Source organism: Etheostoma cragini, chromosome 21 (assembly GCF_013103735.1).
Source record: "Etheostoma cragini isolate CJK2018 chromosome 21, CSU_Ecrag_1.0, whole genome shotgun sequence".
NCBI classification, from domain to species: domain Eukaryota; kingdom Metazoa; phylum Chordata; class Actinopteri; order Perciformes; family Percidae; genus Etheostoma; species Etheostoma cragini.
Genome location: NC_048427.1, coordinates 6,236,529 through 6,259,181, shown reverse-complemented (window position 1 = coordinate 6,259,181; position 22,653 = coordinate 6,236,529). Strand labels below are relative to the sequence as shown.

Genomic DNA, 22,653 nt, shown 5'->3' with positions numbered 1-22,653 from the left:
TATAAACGCAGAGGAAACAGACTTGAATTTCAGCGGTCTGAGAAAAAAACAGCTCCTCTTCCTCAAGTGCTGGACACATTGCAGAACTGTTGCAGTAATACCACATTTTCTTTTTCGGTCGCTGTTTTCTCTGTTTCAAGCCTTATCAGATTGGCTCAAAAGGTGCTACACAGAGCATTACCCTTCAGTAAGTGTTGTCTGTTCTATATATCATTGCACAATACTCCTTTTCCTGTAGTGTACAAATAAAACCATCATGTAAAGGGTTCCCTTCTTTAAAACACAATTTGTAAAAACATTTCGGGAATTAGAATGTCACAGATTGGCTTTACTTTTTCATAATTTCTTTTGTTTAAATCTCCCTTCGCTGTCCTTGATTATCCCAGTTCATGAGAAATAACAAATTGTGAAACTGATGCAAAAGACAAATTTAAACTTCTAAGTTGCTACCGTGTAGTAAAAGTGTCTGGCACAGTGCACTGCATGGCAATAAATACAGAATATAAATACTTTACATGTACCTGAGCTCAGACTCGTAGCACCTATTTAGGGACAGAGCACCAAAGGGACACGGCAAGATCTCCTGATACAAAGCTCAGAGAAGCCGCCTTCTTTTTAAGGTTTTCAGAGTTTTCATAGTGCAAATTCTTTAGTGTATTATCACAACATTGTCCTATCTGGCCAAAGTCTCAGCTGCTGTATTTCACGTTGGCGGTTATGCAAGGCTTTGGTAGTGTTGGAGGTTGCTTGGGACTGGGTCTAGAGGAGGGAGAAAAGTAATATAAATATGCAAAAAATGAATAAAAATAAAATTAGAATCTCTCGGTAAGTGATACTGGCTTCAGTAGGGGTGGGGGTAAAAAAAATTAATGCAGCATGTTATCTCAATATTTTCAGTGGCAGTACTGTATCATTACACTGAAGACAATTACATTTTTTTTATTATAAATTTCACATGAGAATTTAACATTTTGGTAGTAGAACAATACGTCCATTCATTCAATCAACTTGATGGAATATTAAAGTGAGATGAACAAACCAGAGACAATGTTTTTTGTTGGTGTTGGACAAAACAGATGTTGCTTTGGGGACCTAATTTGAATTTGGAAAAAGGTAATGAAATGCAATATATCGGAGAATAAAATAAATAAAAATAATATCGCAATAATATTGTGTTCTAGGGCCTCTGGTGACTCCCATGCTTACAGCTTTGTTTTTAAATATATCTGGCGAAGGTTCGAACTCACCTGATGGGGTGTGGTACAGGTCTGGATGTGCCAGGTAATGGTGCAGGGCCGCAAACAGCAGAAGGCCCCTGGACTACAGAAGGACTTCGAACCAGACGAGAACTCCTTGGATCGGCCGGAAGGGGTTTCTGAGGAGGACTGGGCTTCTCCAACTCCTGACAAAGAAGACACGCATGAAAACGATGACTGAGAATCTCCACCAGGTGGCACTCACAGCTCAGGCCTGCGTGTCTATGTTGTCTTTCTGACATCAGGGCAGCCCTGCCCATGCAACTTGCCATGAGAGACAGAGTCATGTGGTTTTAATCTTCTCTAGAAGACTGAGATCATGATGAAGGCCTGCTGCCTAGTCCCCATCTGGTCTCCATTCACTTCCTCCTCCTCTCCTTGGTTGAAGAACAGCCTCCTCAAACATCACAGAGTAAAGGAGCTAAACAACTGAACCTCAGACCCCACTTGCCCATGGAACTGGGTCTGCAGACTCAAAAAAGTCCAATTTGACACCCAAATTAAAACTGTATGCTGTCAGGGAAGTCTTTTATGAAGTGTCTCTTTGCATCCATAAGGTCAAGCATCATGACAATCAGAACCATTAAAAGTACTGAAAGCCAGATATTCAAAAAATATCAGAACAGTACTATTGGTAGTAAACTGAAATGCAGGTAAATGAAAATAGCATGTCTGATAAGTTGATTAATAGGCACTACATGTTACATAGAATAACTACACCCACATCTCTCAAACCCAAGTCAAAAAGCCTGCATCAGGTGAAGCTCTCCCATTGGACAGCGCTAACATGTTCCCAGCAGAGAGCTTTCACTGTGGGAGGAAAGAAAGGTTTTGTCAACGTCTCGGAGCTGCCTAACAGCTGCTAAAGACACTGTCAGTGAAGTCGGCTGCCAACAGGCATCACTTTCAGTTTCACACTTTGACATTAAATAGAAGCAGCTGAGAAGGAAAATCTACTTCCTGAAGTCAAGAGCTGCTGCACTTCACCCATTATACAGGTGCACGACAGCCAAGAAGCTTTGTAAAACTAAATTGAGTTTTTTTTATTTTTTTTATTTTAATAAATGGCTCTGGAAAGTGCATTTTCTGAAGCACATAATTTATATATTTTTAGAAGACAATTTTCATCAATGAAGTGTTCTGTTAACATGACTATGAATCAGCACAATCCCTTATAAATACATAGTGTAAAAAAAAGTACAGTAATAGAACATTTCAAAAACACATCTATCAGTGAATGTTGAAGGAGAGTATTTTATGTGGGGCTCTTTATGGAAGGCTGATATATTCCATCATGTGCTATCGTAACATAGCTCCAAAACAGTGTTGTGTTTTAAAGCCAGACCTCCTCTGTGACGCCTCCAGTAATCTGGATAAGACTGGAATTATGAATGTTATTATCTGTTTAACACACCTCTAATTGACGCTGGTGTGGCATAGCTTTGACCTCAGCTCCCCCGTGGCGTCATTTTGACTGTCCTTGAAGGCTTTTTTTTTTTCAATCAATTCAGGACTTGTTTCTGGCTGGAACTCATTGCTGATTTTTTATCCACTTTCCATTTCTCTCTGTTTTTATTGTTTTTTACCTATTTGCTGATTTTCACTTTTTAGAGCTGTCATTAATTAATGTTTTCATGAGTGATTCATCTAATCTAAAATGGTCTAATTTTAAAAGCGGTCACCACAATTACCCAACGTGACATGTTTAGATGACCTGTTCCTTGTTTACTTCGAAACTAAAAGGTATTCAATTTACAATTAAATAAAACAGAACCATACAGAAAATCCACACATTTAAAAGCTGGAACAAGCAAATGTAGTTTCTGCCTGTAAAAAACAAAAATCACTTCAAAATGTAATGATTAAAAAACTGTAATTGATTAAACAACTCGTTCCCTCAAGCCTCCCTTGGTCTGTCTCTCTCTCTCTCTCTCTCTCTAGGTCTCTCTGCCTCTCTTTGCCTACAGTGCAAAAGTCAAACCAGATTAAAGTAAATAAGAGTCTTTAAGAATCACTGAGTGAGAGGGATTTAACACCAGGAGCTTCTGGCTTTCTCTTCCCCTCAATTTTGACAGCCAGCAATGTCATAACTAAACTCCATGGAATACCAGTGGCAGCACATTTACCACCCTGTGATATTTGGACATACTTGCCCCCCCCCCCTCAGGTCTGGCTCTATTTCCATTATTTGTGGTGGTTTGTATTGTAGAATTAAAGCCTTGCTTCAATGACTCTACCTCCCCAGTTAGCCTTGTTATTTTATGACACTGTGCATAACTGTCAACACGGATATATTTTAATGGGACACAAAGGAACCATGAAAACGCTCAACATCATGACACCCTTCTATAGGTGCAGTGAACAACATCATTTCCCTTGTCAGGTATTATAGGCTGTAATAGTAAGTAAAAGCTCCCAAGACCAAGCTGAGAAATTACAGGGAGTAACATCATCAAATAAAATGTTTCCAACTGAGGGAACAGGGAATTTACTCACCATGACCATCCTGCAAGAGGTATGGCAAGATGCACTGCGAAACAACGCCCCCCTTGGTAAGACATCGATGTGAGGAGGAGGCAGCGGGGGTCTCGGCAGCCCGGGGCCAGGGGCGAGGGACAGGGTGAAAGACAGAGGGACAGGGTGGCTGAGGTGAACCGTAGGGCACTGGGGCAGTCTGCGTAGGCTGTGGGAGGGGTAGGGGGGCGGTGGTAGCACCGCCTTTAGTCCCCGATGAGGAGGCTGCAGAAAGATGAAAGAGAGAACCAGAAGAGTCAAGATTATGCGTTGTCTAGAAGATAAACCGTCTGCTTCCTATCAAAAACAGTCATGTTAACATTCTCCTCTTTTCTGATGTTCTTGCCGACGCTGTCAACGATGTATAAATCAAACGCTCCCACTTGCCTGCCCACTATTTCTCTTAACTCCGCTTTAGCCAGCCTATCAAAGAAAAAACCAATACTGTGCCATAAGCACCCGCTTGGCCTCATTTAAAGGTGGACACAGCTAAAGAGCCCCCACACACTCCCGTTGAGACAGATCAGATGTAGAATAGAGCCAAAATATGAGACGGCCTAGTATTAAGACCTGGCCACATGTGCACAATTTATAAACACACAATGTAACACATACAAAAGTATGCACACATGTGGCGGTTTAACACAGCCCGGGACAACTGGAAAATGACCTCACCTGCACTGTGCTCACATCAAACAGCCTTACATCCTTTCTCCTCTTACAGTTGACCCCAAATGAAAACCACATGCTCCTAACTGAAAACACCAATCTCATGGTAATGCACAACAGCTTGCCCCCCTCATGTGCCACCCTGCTTCACAAATGTCAATTCTGACACAGCTCCTCTTATTTCAGAACCCCTAACTCAATCGATCACAGGTCTCTTCCCATTACAAGGCACGTCACGGCAGGAATGGAGTAGTAAGGCATGAAGTGAGGTAGACACATAAGTCATTGCAGCAAAAAAATCCTGCTCGGTCCTACAATTATGTGTTACAGGGAGACTGTGTATCTCAAGTACGTAGCCGCCACATCAACATTCTTCATGTAAAAAATGCACAGATAAATCAATTTCTCTTTTAACATGCAGCTGTTAACGACAAGACATGTATTAGAGTGCTGTAAACACACTGCTCGCCATGGACTCCATTATCACTACCACCTTGCCATGTCCACATAGATAGGGATGATTTAATTGGATTTGAATGAGCTGCCATTTGTGTGAAAACAACACGTCCATCCTTAAGAAAATGATTTGTGCTAATGTGAGAGCTGCAGCATTCCAGGAAGAATATTACTAAAAAAAAATCCCTCTGCTAAAGATGCAAATCTGTTGTTTGTAATGGGCCTGTCAAGCTCAAGAAGCGTGATTTACTGACCTTGAAGATGGGGGCACTATGTGGCAGAGGCGGGGCCGGTCGAGATGGAGACGTCGTGCTTAATGACCGAGGCTGGTTCGGAGTGGATGGGCCGCTGATTGCAGCGTTTACTGATCTGGAATTTAAAAAAGGAAACAATATAGCTCTAATAAAACACTTTATTATATTTATCATATGTCAGTTACAATGGTTATATATATTCAAATTATGAAATCAAAACATCATGCATCATGATAAAATGAAAATGTTAAAAGGGTAATTGCAATTATGATGTTTAAAAAATAAATAAGCACCTGTGCTTCTCAATTGGGTTCTTTTTACTTATGAAGAGACGACCCAGTACTGCTTTTCTCTTGATGCAGATGATCAGAGCAGCTCCCAGGACAGTAAGGAAAGCCAACAGGATGCCCACTGTCAGATTCCCACTGCCTGCTCAGAAACACACATGGAAACCACAGGTAGTTTTAAGTACTGAACATGAAATGCAGACTGCAGCTGTCAACATTTCTGCAGACTTTAATCGTGTTTTTAGGTTTGTATTTTGAAATTCTCCGAAAATTTGATGCATTATAACATTTCTTTTAACACCAGTATTTCCTACCAGAGAACCGTTTTGAGGAGAAAATCAGTTTTAGGACTTCTTGTCATCATATTTATTACTGTTGAAATGCTCATACATTCCATTCCTTAGACCTATAACACAATAGGACTTACTTGCTAATCTGATGGGACCACTGTCCACACTCCCTCCAAAACCTGCCCTGTCACAGAAGGGGGGCGCCCAATGGGCCTCGCAGTGACAGTTCTTGTTGTTGTTGCAAACCTGCAGTAATGACAATTAGCTGTTAGATGAGCCAGAAATGCAGTCGTGAGCTTGTCTTTTTCATGCTAGTCTTGACTGTGTGCTTAACACTACACTACTTTAATAGCTCTCATTATGCTACAGTGCAAACAATTTAGCGTTTAATGATACAAGACAGAGACAAGCAGCAAACCCTCACATGTGAGAATCTAGACTCAGTGAATGTTAGGTATTTTTATTCATATTTTCTGTCTGAGTTGTTTCACCGCTAGACACCACAGTCAACACTTATGATGGACATGCTCTCTGTGCTGCATGGAGTAAGACAAAGTCAACAACCCGCTAGCATTCATAGGTTCCACATGGCAAAGATGTCTAGTATAAAAACTAGAGCAGACTTTTTTCCTTATCCCACATTTATTTTCTCTCTCTCTCTCTCTCTCCCTCTCTCTCTCCCTCTCCCTCTCTCTCTCTCTCTCCTTTCCTTTCCTTTCCCTTCCTACAGAGTGGAGTCTAAGAGGATCCTCCAGCAGGGTAATGTAGAGCAGGTGAGGGCTTTATTCTAAGGCAAGATCTGGATCTAATCCGTGCCTGTAGTGGTGCCCCATCTCAAAGGAGCAACAACATTTTATTTCTGAGAATAAAACAGTCCTTGGAGCTTCATAGATATGTCTTAATTGGACCTGGACAAACAAATTTGACCGTATTATATCTGTAGATGTTTCATTATAAGAGACAGGGAAGACTGTTTTCTCTATAGCTTTGATTAAACTTTATCAGTTACAGTCAAAGCCACTAGTACCTACCAGTGTAGTTCAGATTAATACTACACATATTTCCTCTCAAACAGGACCAGCCGTAGACGTTTGATGGGTGGCATTTTAGAAAAATCCAATATCCATGCACACCAGCTCAAAGTCAAACTGCGTGTCATTGCTCCTAGTGTTTGGCCAAATAAAGCCTGGCCTTCATTTTTCAAAACAGTTTTTTGGGGCAAGGACGACTGCCTGAAAGTATGATGGATGGCACTTAAAGTTGAGCATAAATGAAGCCATTATATCTAATTGATTGAACCTTTCACCATTCAGAATGACTGATTGCAAGGCATTGTAATGGCACCCTAGCCACAGTATACCGGTCATTTGAACAAATTACAGCCAAAATGAGCTTCTGTGTGAAGGAGAAATGGGGTATTAAAAAAACAACTACTCTAGGTGAGGGACTAATTTGAGATGGACAGCTATCACATCAGGTTCTGACATTACTGAAATAGGGTAAAAGGTGCTGTACTCACCCCTTGACTGCTGCACTTGGCTGAGCACTCTTGCACACCAAAGACACTAACATTTTGGCAACGACGATTCAGACACATCTGAAGCACACAAAGATATTGAACATTGACAGGCTGAGCTCAAAAAGCAGATTCAGTAATATTTTAAACCCTTTAATATTTTAAGGGAAAAGGCCAACAAATCCAGCTTTCTATTTCTTTTAATTTGCCACTGACAAACCACTTCAGCTATAAAACAGCAAAGCATAAAATATAATTAACACTGAGTTTTTCACAAATGTATGAATGCAGCTTATTAAAAGTTATATGATGTGGACTGTGAGCTCCTTTTAAGGCACCACACCCAAATATATCCAGGCTGAATGTGAAGATGAACTTGGCAGCACTGGGTAGAGAGAGGAATACCAGAACCCTTGACAGACGAGGGCAGAGGCTGGATCCTCTTTAAGGGTGGAAACTCAAAAAGAAAAACAGGAAATTAGACTAAATGGAGCCACTGTATCATTGAAGTGCCCAATGTCTGTGATGGTGACCAGTGGAAGATGCCAAATAGACTGAATAATGTTAAGTCAATTAAGTGTCTGAGGCTGTGCGAGTCTGAAATGACAAGAGGACACACCCTTTAGAACCTCTTAGAAATTCTTAGTCACGGCCTGTCACTCCACATCACTTTTTCCACTCTTATTTCCCAGAATTTGGGTAATATATTAATGTTTCTTTTTTGACAGATAGATACCATTGCTATGTAGCAATATCCTTCACCTAAAGGTCACACATTGTAAAAAGTGAGATTCCATATGTTCTTAATTTTTTTTACATTATAAGGCAGGTCGAAGTGCTAAATAAATACTGTAAAAATATCAAAATGCTCAGTTCACAAAGAAATGCACACAGCGAATATTAAAAAACGGTGCCTTTAAACTGGACAAAATATATTCTGTGCAGAAATACATTCTAAAAAAGTCCCTCTTTGTGGTGGTAGCTCTAAACTGAAGCTCAACAAGGAATTACTGTCTGGGGAAAAACAAAGATACTAAAAGGTTTTGTTTTAAATGAATATGTTAAATATTGAGAGAAGGAATGGCTACAGCAACCAATAAGTCATTTAATGTACATACGGGCAGGTTAGTGTTCTAATAAAATATGTTTGAAAATGTGTGCAATTGTGAACCTTTCTTTTAGGTTAAAGTAGCGATGAAAAACACTACATTACAAATATACAGTAGGTTTATAGTCAAAACTAGTAGAACAGAGCACGGAAGTCTTACCAACAAATGTACTAAAAGTATCAAATGTAGACAAACTCAACATGTAGAATAACCCTTCTGATCATGGACCTTTTAAACATTCTTGCTTGTCTTGATTTACATATTTTTATCAAATGTATTTGTTTCTATTGGGTATGTTTTCTTTTATATACTGGTATATATTCTTTCATTTGTAACTGTGAAGAACAGATAAATGTAACGGAGTAAAACATATAAAGTAGCAGGAAATGGAATGTACATGTACCTTCATATTGCACTTAGGTACAACTGGCAGAGACAGATGCCAGCCACAAAGAGCCTGGGTCTGTCCCTAGTGTCTGCCTAAAAGGAAGTATTTTCTCGCCACCAAATGATTGCATATGGGAAATTGTTGGGTCTTTGTAAATTATAGAGTGTGGTCTAGACCTACTCTATCTGTAAAGTTTCTTGAGATAACTCTTGTAATTGATTCTATAAATCAAATTGAATTGAATTGAATTAGGTATAGTACTTAAATAAATGTAATGTTACTTTCCACCACTGCTGAGGAGGATTCAGATGTACGCTGGATTGATTTGTGTGTTGCGTGTCTCTACCGACTGTATTTAACCGTCACAGGCTTAAGCTCTCACCAGTCCATCTCCACACTTGGTCCCTGTCAGGACCAGGCCGGGGTCGGGCATGTCATCCCCCAAGTAGACATGTGTGCCTCGGCATAGTATCCTACCCCCTTCCTGCATGGGAATGTTTGTTTCTATGGAAACAGCGTTGGTACCAATTACTGGGCGGTTAGCTCCTCCTTGACACTGGATTTTGCCACATTTAGCATCTCTGTAAACAGAACGAACAACAGGGGGAATAACAATGGGATAATTGAATAGAATGTCACTGTTGTCCCAAATGTTTATGGATGCAATTATTTCCATTTATGTTTCTCACTCTTGCCTTCCGATTATTGCAGCAGAGGCAACTTATGTTTGCCTGTTTTCAGAGCACAACAAGAGATTTTATCTGCATTTCACCAAGTGACTCTGTAGCTGTCAATTAGGGCTAACCTAGCCTAGATGAGAACCAATAAGTATTTCCACTGTTTAATGTGTCAGTTATTTTTTTTTGATTAATAGTTTAGTCTTTAAAATGTCAGAAACATTATATTGGAAAGTACATCCCAGGTTGTCAGAGCTTTAAATATTTTATTTTTACTGGTAAAATACCCAAATATGTGCTTTTTAAAATGACATAAACCAATGCAGCAAATTCTCACATTTCAGAGGCTGGAACCAAATTGGCATTTTTTTCTTTTTTAAACAACTTTGAATGTTGTCGTTGAATGAACCAACAGATGTTTTATGTTTCAGCACAAGTGGAATTCATTCTAGTCTCTGTCATTAAAAATGTAAGAATGTTCAATTATAGAGTAGAGTAAGCACAGTATGTGCCCATCAATGCATTCCACAACTGACATACAGTGAAATGCATTTGTCAGTTTCTATGGGAAAGTCAGGTCTTACCGTGATTCACATTTGGCAAAGGAGCCTTTGGAGTCCTTGCCACAGTTGCCATAGGGGTCTCCAGCTGAGTTGACCCTTTGAAAGCAGATGCCTGGAGCTGCCTTTGCTCCTGCAAAACACAACGAAACACATACAAAAGCTGGCAACCATCACTGAACCATGCAGGCGCAGCCAGGAAGGGGGCTTTTCAACATACCTTGGCCCCACAGTGTGATGCATTGCTGCTCGTGAGTCTGGCAAATGCCGTTATAACAGTAGCCGTCCACGTTATGGCAGGCGTGGCCGTCGTGCAGGTAGACGTTGGAGGGGCAGTGAGGGCTGCCGCCGGTGCAGAACTCAGGCAGATCACAAGAGTTACTGGATTCACGGCATGGGGTGCCTGCTGGCTTCAGCTACACTCAAATTTTGACAGCAAGACAAAGACCCAAAGTGAAGCTTAGAGAAATATGTGGTGAGCTTTATGTTAAGATGTACCTTAAAAAACATCATAATGTCAAGCCTGGCTAATCACAATACATCCTACCTGACAGTCGTGGCAGCACTGTCCATGTGCACAAACAGCATCCCCCTTCAGAGTGCAGGTAGTAGCATTGCAGCAGGGATTCACACATTCCTTCAGAGGGAAAATAATGGAAAAGGAACACAAAAATGTAAGTGAGGGAGAACAAAAGTAAAGAATAACTCAGCTCAAAAGAGATAATATTTCACTTCAGAGCAAATGCTCAGACTATGTTATCAGAGGGGATGCACCCCTGGCAGGGCTGTATTCGGTAGCCACTATGAACCCTGGCAGAGGAAAGGAAACAGCAGTTTCTAGTTCTCTAAAAAAAAACATTTCCATCTGACAGGACTTATAAGCTCATTTAGAACCCTGGAACCATGAGCTGGACGGTGGAGGAAATAGCACAATGAGGCAAAGAGAGAAGAAAAGGATACGGAAAAAACAAAGAAAGAGGTGAAATATTGTGTAATCTAGACAATTTGCCTAGAATAAAAAAAAGATAAAAGAAACTGCTAAAAGGTTAGGCAAAATACTATTTGAACTTCAATCAAGTTATTAAATCAAACACAATCTGTCCTTGAAATGAGTAAAAAAGACTTGATATAACCAATGACACCAGAGATTCAAGATGACGGTTGTTGAAACTAGACTGTTTTTTAATTCAGCGTCATATTCTAAAACAGGACTACAAAGATTCTGAAAAGATCCACATTCTTCTGCTTATTCTCGTTCGGCTGAGGACCATGAGGAATTCTGAGCTATGGCAACAACACTGTCGGCGCATCCTCATGACACAAGTCTTCCATGTACCCGCACGCGCCCCGTCCTCTCCTCCACACAGTTGCTAGTTTGCAAGGAGGACACGGGAAAAACATGATGTACTCTTCAGAAGAGGTATTTATGTTCACTTTAGCTTCCGTGCGGGAAAGTTACCGGTTGAAACTATGTTCTAAACATGGCAATCTTAAAAATACAGAGAGAGTTTTGTGGAGGTTAATTGGCTTTGTAACAATTCATTTGGCAATGGCTTGAATGTAACAGTTGTTCATTAATATCAAAAGGTTACGTATTAAATCTTTAATCCAGAGAGACACATTTATCAGTATACCATCCCTGTAATATTTAGCATCTCAGTGTCTGTGTCATGTAGCCTTTATCATGAGCCATGCCCTGCACCAATTAGCTAATGTCTGCCTTCTCATGTGGATTGAAGCTAGCTTTTAATCAAGGCTCAGCGCAGGAGATGTGTCTGCGTATATATGCTTGTGCATTGTATGATCTCACACTGAGGCCAGCTGACTTGGTCCTGGAGGTTCAGCTCTCTCCGTCTTTCCATTAAACAGCAGGCAGAACATACTGTATAGCCGAGTGCAGCGAGAGACTCAGGACAAAGTAGATGGACAGAGCTGGCAGGGGACACAGCTTACATGATGGGCCTTCCAGAACTTCTTTCAGCCTGAAAACCATTAAGGGCCTTTCCCATGGTCCGCAGGGCCAAAAGAGGCGGAGAAGTCATGCTGAAAAGTAGCAGCCTGTGATTGTAAGGAATAGGTCCCAGGCTTTTTAATGAGGCTTTTTAATGGTAGAGATGCAGTCTGAGCACTCTGAACTGGCTTGGGTTGGCATGACGCTGCTCAACTCTGTGAAGAGCTTTATTATTGCTGCTGGCTCAGGCCTGCAGAGCTTATGTCAGTTCTTTGTTTTGAAGGACAAGTACACTTTCAGACTGACCCCGGCTGAACCCTGAGTGCACAAAAAGACTTGCTGACCATAAAGGTGTAAACAAATTCCGAGAGACAACAAGGCATCCTCCCACGTAGGCTGTATAATCATGATTATCTAATTCAAAATATCCTTCCAAATCATAATAGGTGTCTCCATATTTCATAATTCTGTTATTGTCAGCCTGCCTATGCTGATTGTCAGCTGCACCATGATGAACTGTTTTATCATACCACAGTGGCAGCAGTTAGCAATGCGTGCCACCATTACGTATGTGCTTGCCGATGCAGATTCATATAAATAATTCACCGGCTGACAGGGCAAAGCTGTCAGCGATGTTTCCTCTTAGTGAATTGTATCACGATCAGACATTCCTCCTCCCAAACACCTCCTCAGTGCACAGAATGAATAAATTTACACTCATATCTCTAAGCTTATTTTCTGAAGACAGTGTTTGAATTATGAGAGCTGTGCGCTGTTAACTTTGAATCCGAGCTGAACTATTTGTTTTTACTTTGGGAAATATTAGTTTGTGCCATGACTCTGTCAGGAAAAAAACTACAGAAACACCCACTAGCGCTTCTGTTTATTTCATTTCTCAAATGTGGAAAACATGATAAACAATGATTTATGGGTGGCAGTTAAGGCATGATTTCAATTTTGATAAAAGGGCCGTTAAACAAGATTGCTGACGAATTGTAGGAGGTCTACATAGCAATCTCACCTCAAGTTCTCCACAGTCACACTCCTCTCCCTCCTCCACGTAGCCGTTGCCACATTTTTGCCCACCGTAGAGAACCTTGACCTCAGGCATGTTGAACAGACACATCCCAACACCCTTTTCAAAACTGGCCGTGAGGTCCTTCTTGCTGCAGCTGCTGAACACTGTGGGAAACGGGTACCTGTGAAAAACATATTTTGTGAGTGACACTGACAGAGAGAGAGGAGGTAGAGATCCTCCACAAGAGGTCCTCTTCAGTCTGATGTAATCAGTGCTAATTGTTGCTAATCACAAAATCAATTACCCACTAAATCTCGGCAGCTCCTTCAAAGCTCCATTAGCATGCAAAAAGCACAGAGCCCCAGTGACGTCTCCCTCCATGGGGAGAAGGAGATCTGATAAGGCATATTTTATGAGACAGGCAATCATAAAAAACTCAACCAAAAATGTGCTTCCTTCGCAAGACTTGCAATACCTATAAATTTGGGAGAAATGTGGGATGGTGTGTTTTTAATATTGTTTTTGGAGCGAACAGAGAGGGTGCTCTGCTCCATGGGGAAAGCACACAGCCCATTTCTCTGATAATATAGTGTCTAAGACTGTATTTTGCTCTCTGTGTCTTAATAAAAGAAAGCACCATATGAGGTTTTATACCTCCACCTACACCATAAAGGACAGTTTAAAAAGGCCAGAATGGGTGACTCTGTAGTGCAATATTCACACGTATATCTGTGGTTGTATCTGTGCACACAGATGAGTTCATGTATGAGACAATATGTGGAAGATCAAGGTCAACTTAGATGCCCAAATGTTTCTTTTAACAGGCACAACACACTCAACAGATGGAAGTCAGTAGACACAGTCAAATGGCATGTTTGCTCATAAAACCTTTGTAGGCATTCATTTTAATGACTTTTGATATGACGTGTGCAATTCAGAGTGGTTTACAATTCACAGCAGCATGAAAAATGCCTACAGAGTCAAACAAACACAGGCCATATATTCAGTCCATAATGTACTGTATTCTTCAAAATGACAGCAAGATGAATTGTCTAGTTAGCTTGTAAAGTGTTTCTGGCCTGGAACATGACAGTGTTGAAAGGACAGGAACCATGTCAAGGTTGTAACACAACTGGTAATTCCTACACATATTTCAATAAGCATATCTCAAGAGGAGCTTGTGCATAAGGGCCAATTCATACACTGCCTGAGCGGCTGTGGCATCAAGTAATAACTGGGGTACGTCAACGGTCCTTGGCAGCCTGTCGAATAAAGCTTATTAAGGTGTTTTAAGTGATACATGAGTTTAAATGTGGTTTCAATTGGTTTTCAGCTGAGCCTTGAAGTCGGATCTATTGGCTGTATTGATGCAGAAGCTGTAAAATAACCACTTTTTTCCTGGAGTTTTTTTTTTTTATCTCAGAAAAGAAGGCATTTCTATGTAGCTCACTGTTGACACGTCTATCAAACAGCGTTTTTTTATCTGATTGGGTTTCAAATCTGATACAGATCTATATATGTCATGACACTATGTGAATGTTTTGACATGACCTCATTCTCAGCTTGCTTTTGATTTCTGTCATGTGAGGAGGCGGCTTACATCAGCTCCTGCTGCTGACCCCCCTCTCCCCAAACACACAACCTGCTGCTCTCTAACATCACTACTATCCAGAGGTTGTGTTAAGTAAAAGTGGGGTACCTCAAAGCAGATCTCTGTACACTCTGGATTAAAGCAAAATATCAAAGTGGATTTGTGGATGACATTAAATGGCCAAAGGAAAGAGCAATAAGTAAAGCTGTAAAAACAAAAATTATTGCGCCCTCTTTTTTCCTTCCTCCTCGCTGAGCACCTCAGGGGAATTTGCTATGATGAACAGCTGTCAAGGCTGCTGTTCAACAGGCAGGCCACTTCCTTAGCAACTGCTGTTGATTTCCTCTTTGCCCCCAAAAGCCCAAGCCAAAATTGCTTGGTCAAGTTGCACACCCCATGTTTTGCTGCATTCAACTCGATGAACTCAGCCCTGTCTTTCAGTTACCAGCCCATGCAATCCATGACAAATACTCAAATCCCTGAGATACTTGAGTGGTGCAGGATCCAGCTGTTCCTTATGAGAGGCATTACAAAAATAATTGGTCTACCCTGCAACGATGCGGGGGTGGAGAAGGTAAGTAACGGCTGTGAAAATGCAGACGCACCAATGAATTATAGTGGATAGCATTTAGCAGCTGCAGGCCCAAGGGTGAGTAAAGCAGAGTCAGGGCCAGTCACAGTGGGTACATCTGGGGTCATGGCAAACTAAAGACTCTCTACACAACCATTTATCTCATGAGAGTCTGGACCACCACCTAAAAAGATAAAAACCAACTCTGTGACCTTCTGGCGTCTTCTTATCCTGTTCTTGCTTAACAAAGGATGAGCGTGTTCACCTCTGCCTGGTCTCTATGACTGCTCTTTGTTCTATCTCATACTGCTGCATTGTTTTCCACCTTGCTGTGCTCCACTTCCATTCTGGGATCAATTATTCTCTGTTCTCTGTGTTCTTTTGTTCATCTCTAACCTACAGTCAGTCTTTGACAGTTGGCTCCTAAGCTTTAGAGGTAGTGCAGTTGATGGCTGATAAGAGTGTACGAAGCAATCATTGCAACTAAGCTGCAGCAATGGCCAGACAGGGCCTTAATTGATCTGTGGGAGGTCTGGTGAAAAGAAATAATTCCCAGGTCCCTATGATCTGCCCCACACTGTGATAATGCTGCGGTGCTGAGGCTTTTTCATCTCAAAGCCCTGCTGCTACTATAAGGACCGTGACAGTAAAGAGCTAGAGAAGTCATCAGTAACAACATAAAAAAGAAAGAAATGGAATCTCTGACAATTCTTTCATGTGGCTCTTTTCCTTCTGTTCTATCTCTACTTTGCACTGCCCAGTGGTTTGTCAACCTTTTCAATCTGATTTAAAGACTCCAGACTTATAAAAAAATCATTCAAGACAGAAATCCTTTGGCCAGAGATCCAGGAAAATTATCTTATGTCAACATACTTTTGGCAAGTTAAACTTTCTGCATTGCTAGATGACATTATATGGTTATTCAGTGTGTGTTTAGTGTTGAGCATGAATATCTCAAAAAGCTTTTACAGGTGCAGGATTAAAACACCAAAAACTGAAAGCAGAATTTAAACTAAATTACTAAATCTTCCGATTAAAGTGAACACCAAAAACTGAAAGCAGAATTTAAACTAAATTACTAAATCTTCCGATTAAAGTGAATTTAATCTCAGAATTTAATAAAGTCCGAATTCTGAGAATAAAGTCAGAATTCTGACTATAATCTCAGAATTTAAAAAAATCGGAATTCTGAGAAAAAAGTCAGAATTCTGACTTTAATCTCAGAATTCTGATAAAAAGTCAGAATTCTGAGAGAAAAGTCAGAACTCACATACATTTTTCACCAGTGGCCCTAATCCTCTTCCGTAGATAACAATACTTACATTAATACACAAAGCCCTTTAACCCAAATTATTCGTTAGGCAGGACTCTCCTCTTCTCTGCCTCTCTCTCCTTCGGGTTCAGATCACACAGAACGCTGGGAAACCCATCCAGCACAGCCAGTTTATGTCACATCTTTTCAACCATAAAACACTGGCTATGAATCCGATCTGCCGGCCGTTCCAATGACGCATCTGCCAAAACACTTTTCGCCATCCTTGAGAACATTTCAAGAGAAAAATATAAATTGTGCAAACACTGATTGTGACCTTATCTTCATTCTGCTATCACAGTTTTATTAAATCTTTTTGAAGACCTTGATCTTCTAGCACGAATGTGAATATAAGTTCATTCAAACCTGACAGTGACAACTATAACTATGACGATTATTTCATACTTGCTTTGGTAATTCAAAACCACAGGCGCTTCACAACACGTTAAATATTAATTTTACGGCTTCATAGAGCATGTGGAGCCTGAGCTCTGGCCGATGACATTAGGTGATTTGATCTGTTGTGGCCTTTGGTGCCTGGCAGTCTGGCCTACATTGTAGATACTGAAGATCATTTTCACATTGATTTCCCTTTGGACCCAATTAAACAAGCCATACTAGAAAGTTCCTGTTCTTCATTTCCATGGCATACTGACTCACTTCCTGTGATTCCTGATTATTTTATGACAAGGGAAATATATCAATCTCTGTCTGTCTGTGAGTTTACCCAGCAGTCATCATTGGACTCAGGGCTTGACCCATGAGTCAATGAACCCTGTCTTTATAATGCATCTCAAGGATCTGTCCATCAACATCTCAGTTTTTGTGACTGATTTAGATGGCAAGTGACTATATGTTTATTTCCATGATATACATTTCATGTAGCATGGCATTTGTATGTCATCTGTATGCATATGGGAACAAGCTTCATAACACAATTCAGAGAAACTGATGAATTGTGGTTTAGTCTGAATGCAATTTGTACTCTGACAGGAAGAAAATTCATGTGCATGTGTAATTTTAATTTTTTTTTACTTCTTTAAGACTAGAACTGGTGGCCGGGCTCCCTTCTGTCAATCTCACATGTTTCCACCCGGAGTCCATTTAGACCAAAACTTCACACAGGCACCAATATTGTTTCCTGGCAACTGGTCTAAGCAAGAGAAGTGGATCAAGCATAGAACCCTGTGGAGTTTCTTTTGAAGTCTTTAAGAGAGATTCATCGTATGTGTGTGTGAATGCATGCGTGCGTGTGGTTTAAGCAGATTTAATCCCAAAAGATGGAGACACCTAGCCTACAAATCTAGACGCACACTAACGACAATAAATGTAATTTGCCAGCTAGAGTTGAGACGGTTCATCATGATTTCCCTGCTACTTGAAAACAAAGAAGATTGTCTTTTGAATTGGCTTTGGCCGTGACTCTGAAAGACTTGGAGTTAAGCACTAAAGGTATTCTTAAAATACGAAGATGTGTTCGGAGTTTTGCTGACCAGATATGGCAAAAGATTAATCTAATAACCAGGGTTGCTCTGGTTGGTTGTAGCGCTATCCAACTGAGTGCAGAGGTAATTTGAAAGACAACCGTTCATCCCGCCCCTTGGATTGAGTCCTACCTATGGTGAGTTCCCAGACCCAACATCTTGATGATGTGGGTCTGGCTTGTCAGGCTAGGAGACACAAGCCTGTTTTCAATTAGAGCTAATGGGGACATAGTGGGATGGATGGAGAGAGGGTCACGACAATTGGCCGTGACAAATGTGAGAAGGAAACAAGCAGTGCTGTGTGCGGATATGCAGCTGCTACTGAAACATCTTGTAGTTTTACTGCCCCCACCACTTACCCCTAACCCCCACCCACATCCAAGTATTATCCTGATGAACTGGATACCAGTTACCGTTATCTCCAGCAGCAAGGCCAGGAGAGCTTGATGGGCATCTGTCTTAACATTAGCAACAATGAAGACAATCCTGTACTCTATTTAATTAAAATGAAAGATCAATCAAAACTGCAAAAACAAAAGTCCGCATTGAGTGAGCGTAGACAAGTAACGCCAGTACTTTCAATTATTGAATGCAGGGGCCGGTAAACAACAGGGCTTTTGTACCAACTCATCCAAGTCCTGGCCCTGTGAAGAGACATTTTGTATAATCAAGATTGTGCTTTAAAAAGAGCTGGTCACCTGCCTGGAAACACGGCAGTCAATGCTATAAAGTAATTACAGTAGCTGCCGGGTGATGAACAACATTTACGGGATTGCAGCAGAGCCTATGTGTGTGGCCACATGGCATTTAAAAGCATGGAACTATGAGGGGCTTGAGCTGGACTCATGGGAGATATAGTACCGCCTCAAGCAGAGAGTGCATGGTGCTGACTTGGAATTAATCGAGGAAGCAGAAATATGCAATCCAGAGTTCTTAAACCTCTTTATTTAAATGTATTGCTTCCCTAATCAAGGATTAAATAATTAAATAGCAGAACAGAAATATGGATCAATAAGGAGGTGTAGAGGGGATTATTTTTTTAAACGAAGGGCTAGATCTTTTCTTTGTCAAATGGAATGAGAAAACAGTGTATGTGGAGAGCAGAACAAAAACTATGACTATAAATATTCATATCTTATACATTTCTCACCAGCCTATGTTTGGTAACAATAATAGAGCTGCAGAGATTTTCCAAAATTAAAGTTGCATGTATGTAAGAATAGAATCACTCTAACTGGCTGTAAATAAAGAAGAAAAGGAGAGAGCCAGGGAGAGTCAGTAAGAGAAAGAAACATACAAGTATTTCTTGTTCTTTATTTATGTTTTCATCTTGTTGCCAATTTTAGGATAAAGTCCTTGACCAGGGATACCCTCAATCATGGTTAAATATAAATCTACATCTTACTGCTGTGTTGTTTTATGAGTCTATAATCAAGATTAGTGTTACCCTGTTTTTCATGGGTTTGGTCCAAAACCAAATACAAAGCAATGTTCTCAGCATAAACCCCAATCTGAAGCGCCCAAAGACGACTAGATCTTGAGCTGAAACTGATACTCGATGTTTCCACCCAGAGCATCCCAAGCACTCTGCTCAGCCTAAGATGTTAAACACTACAATTCATAGTTATTAGCTATAACTACACCTATGTCTTGATATGTTCTTAGATGCACACTTTGACAACAGATACTTTCTGTGATGTTTTAATCCATTGGAGATCAGCTACATTGTGTCAGGACAAGTAAAACTGTACTGTTTTGGCAATGCACTGCCACTGAAGCATTGGTTTCCCATTCAGATTGAGTCATATTGCCTTAGGGCATTAGAACAGCTGTTGCCTCTGACATAAACCCAAAGGCCCAGCAGATCAACAACATTATTTGCTTACCGCTCGATAGCCAATAAATTAAAAATGGGGAGCATGTAGAATAATGTTTACACATGATCACAATCTAGGCTCTTTTAAGCAACACTCATTGTATTTAATAAGTTACTGAGCTAATGCAAAATTAATGATGGCCTTAACATCACGATGATGCATTTCAGATGGTTTTGGAGATAGACGTCATTTGTTAAGCTGTACCAAAAGCAGCCTAACTGCAGTGCACTGCAGCAGTGAATTATTGCACATGTCCCAAGGCTAATGAAGGCATTTAGCTGAAATAAAACTCACACAATATTGGATATTGCACTACGAAGTAAGTATTGAGCTATCTTGAAGATCTATTGACTCTTAATTGTCAAGATAGAGGCTGTGACTCACCCAGTGGAGGGAGTCATGATGCAGCCTCCACGATCCACGGTCACCCTGCAGCCACACCCCCTCTCTGGGGTATCGTGGTTCATTCCAAAATTGTGTCCAAGCTCGTGGGCCAGGGTGACTGCAGCGCCAAGGGGGTTGTCCGAATGGTCCTACAATAAAAAAGATCAATCATGTAGAAACTGATCTTGCCATTGCCTGTCACTAATATTTAGTCGATTTATAAGTCTGATTTATCAAGTATATTTCTTGTCTAGACATGATGCTACAAGCAATGTCTTATAATAAAATTAGTTCAGTTTATAGCTCTTATGTAGCAAACAATCGCTAATTAAAAACAGTCATTTCTGATTACATACTCTAAGGAACAAAAACAAATAATAAAAAATGTAATGCTAGCCAAATTGTTGTTCCCCACAGGACCTACTGGAGAAACATTACTCAAAACAAGTGAGTGTAATTGCATTTTGCCAAGATTAAACAAACAATGCTGTTGGATCTGTGCTTATCAGAGCGTTTCTTCTGCTCGACGTTTTGGCACTGAAATGAAAAATTAACAGGAGACTGTGGGCTGTCACCTTCAGCTTGCTTGGCAAACTTTGACAGCGCCAGATGTGCTGCTTCATCCGCACAAATAAAGACATGTGCCATCCTCTGAGCAAAACTAGCAAATGGGTTGAGAAACAAACTCTCAGAGGACAGCTTGAAAATCACACAGCAAGCAAAGATAACAAAATAGATCATGCTTGAGGATGCAGTGTGAAAAAGAAGCTATAGTGACACAGAGTGAAAGCTTTGTTGGCTGAGGTGCCGAGATTTCCTGCAAGGTGTGTAAACATGAACACATGAAGAGGCCGGATAAATAATGAAGCAGTAGCAGCTATCAGCTCTTCATAAATACAGAGCTGTGCGTCAGAGCACCTTGCCTTTAGAGTCTTCAGTCACTGTGCATTATTCAGTAGCACTGTGCAAGTCAAGCTCAGACTGATGAACTACTCTGCTGTGGGCTTTTGCAAGTAACGGTCATCATCAGTTGTCAGCACTACTGTGCAGCCTGGACTCATGCAAAGAAAAGCCTGATTCTGTTTCCTGGAACAACCATGACACCTTCACTGACTGATTTGGTTGAAGCACTATATGCCACTGTCTGTGTTCTGTAACGCCAAACCAACGACAGTAATGTCACATCTGGGGATGGTAAATTGATATTCCAGAAGGTTTGAGCATGGATGTTTTGGTTTCCATTTTTAAAACAATGACACCCCTAAGAGAACTTGGCTAATGAGTTAAAAAGTACATTGTGAACGAATGGAGACAACAAGGTAAGGATTTGCCAAGCAGATGAGTCTGCAGTTGGAGGCTAATCCTTTATGTCTCTGACCTAAAGTATGTAGAGCTCTATCGTAATGACCAAGTCCTCACTTTACCATCTGGGAGGACAAGCGTAAAGAACCATCTGGGGACTAGCTGTAAGTTTTACCACCAGCCAGCCAGACCACAAGACAAACTGCCACTCAGGGACATAAAGTATAAAATAATAGCATGACTTGTGCTAATACAACATGAATTGTGCACATAGTATAGGGTTGCAGTTCTGTGATGGGTGATTCAGGCGGGGATATGCGGTACCCTTAAATTCACTCATTTGTTGCACCTCATTAAGAAGCAAAGGTTTCCACTCGTGTAATCGATACAGACTCTGATTTATCAGCACTATGTGAAGGGTACTACGCATACCAACTTGGCTTTCCCTGGAAAAAGACTCAATGATGTGTGTGCCCTGAAGTTAATACAAGTTAATATCAACTCTGGAATCCCTAGCTCAACCCTTACACAAGAGACTCAGAGTAGAAATATGAGTGTACTATGTCAGACAGAAGGGAGTTGGAAAGAACCAGGCAAAGAGTGGAGGGCAGGAAAAAGGAAATGATAAAATAAGCTTGCTCTCCTTTCTGGAAGACAGAGACGCACAAAATGTTTCATTTTGTACTCCTTTGCTTTAGGATGGATTAAAGGCACATGGAGAGAAAAGTTTTACGTACCATGACAATTCCTCCCGACTGTTCTGCTGTGCACATACTCATGATGGGTGCCATTCCAATGGTGGTGCCCTGGAAATAAACCCCACTAAAGCGGAGAAAACAGAGGTCATCATATCATCAAACATTAACTGTCAATCTCATAACTTGTTAGCTAATTAATGGACTGACTGACGGCTCCTGCCCCATCACCTTGTTGAACTCTGTGCTTTTAGCATATAGGCTACATGAATAGGTTGAGCCTTTTTTGTAAAAGTAAATACAAATAGCTGAGTTGTTCTGTCCATATTACTTGGTAAAGTGGTTTCTACATCTGTAGCTACTGCATGATAAACTTTACAAACAAAATATTTTCTGAGGGAAATATGTTTATTTTGTTAGCATTTAGACAGCGGTGTGCATTTTGTTAGCATCTCATGAGGATTTATTTATGTTTTAATCTCCGTCTCGCGG

At 40.7% G+C, this 22,653-nt stretch overlaps 1 protein-coding gene across 3 annotated transcripts in view; it reads right to left on the bottom strand.

The window, feature by feature from the left end:
* Positions 1-131: 131 nt before the first annotated feature.
* Positions 132-22,653, bottom strand: part of LOC117937024 (disintegrin and metalloproteinase domain-containing protein 12-like) — a 68,522-nt gene continuing 46,000 nt past the window's right edge. For all 3 annotated transcript variants that reach the window (XM_034860645.1, XM_034860646.1, XM_034860647.1), the window contains 14 exons: positions 22,204-22,288; positions 20,165-20,313; positions 12,949-13,126; positions 10,524-10,613; positions 10,197-10,392; positions 10,001-10,109; positions 9,122-9,320; positions 7,246-7,323; positions 5,864-5,972; positions 5,443-5,578; positions 5,150-5,264; positions 3,753-3,995; positions 1,248-1,402; positions 132-759 (listed from right to left, as the gene is read on the bottom strand). In XM_034860645.1, the coding sequence (XP_034716536.1) occupies positions 690-759; positions 1,248-1,402; positions 3,753-3,995; positions 5,150-5,264; positions 5,443-5,578; positions 5,864-5,972; positions 7,246-7,323; positions 9,122-9,320; positions 10,001-10,109; positions 10,197-10,392; positions 10,524-10,613; positions 12,949-13,126; positions 20,165-20,313; positions 22,204-22,288 (1,912 nt within the window). In that variant the 3' untranslated portion in view covers positions 132-689. The remainder of the gene's footprint in view (positions 760-1,247; positions 1,403-3,752; positions 3,996-5,149; positions 5,265-5,442; positions 5,579-5,863; positions 5,973-7,245; positions 7,324-9,121; positions 9,321-10,000; positions 10,110-10,196; positions 10,393-10,523; positions 10,614-12,948; positions 13,127-20,164; positions 20,314-22,203; positions 22,289-22,653) is intronic.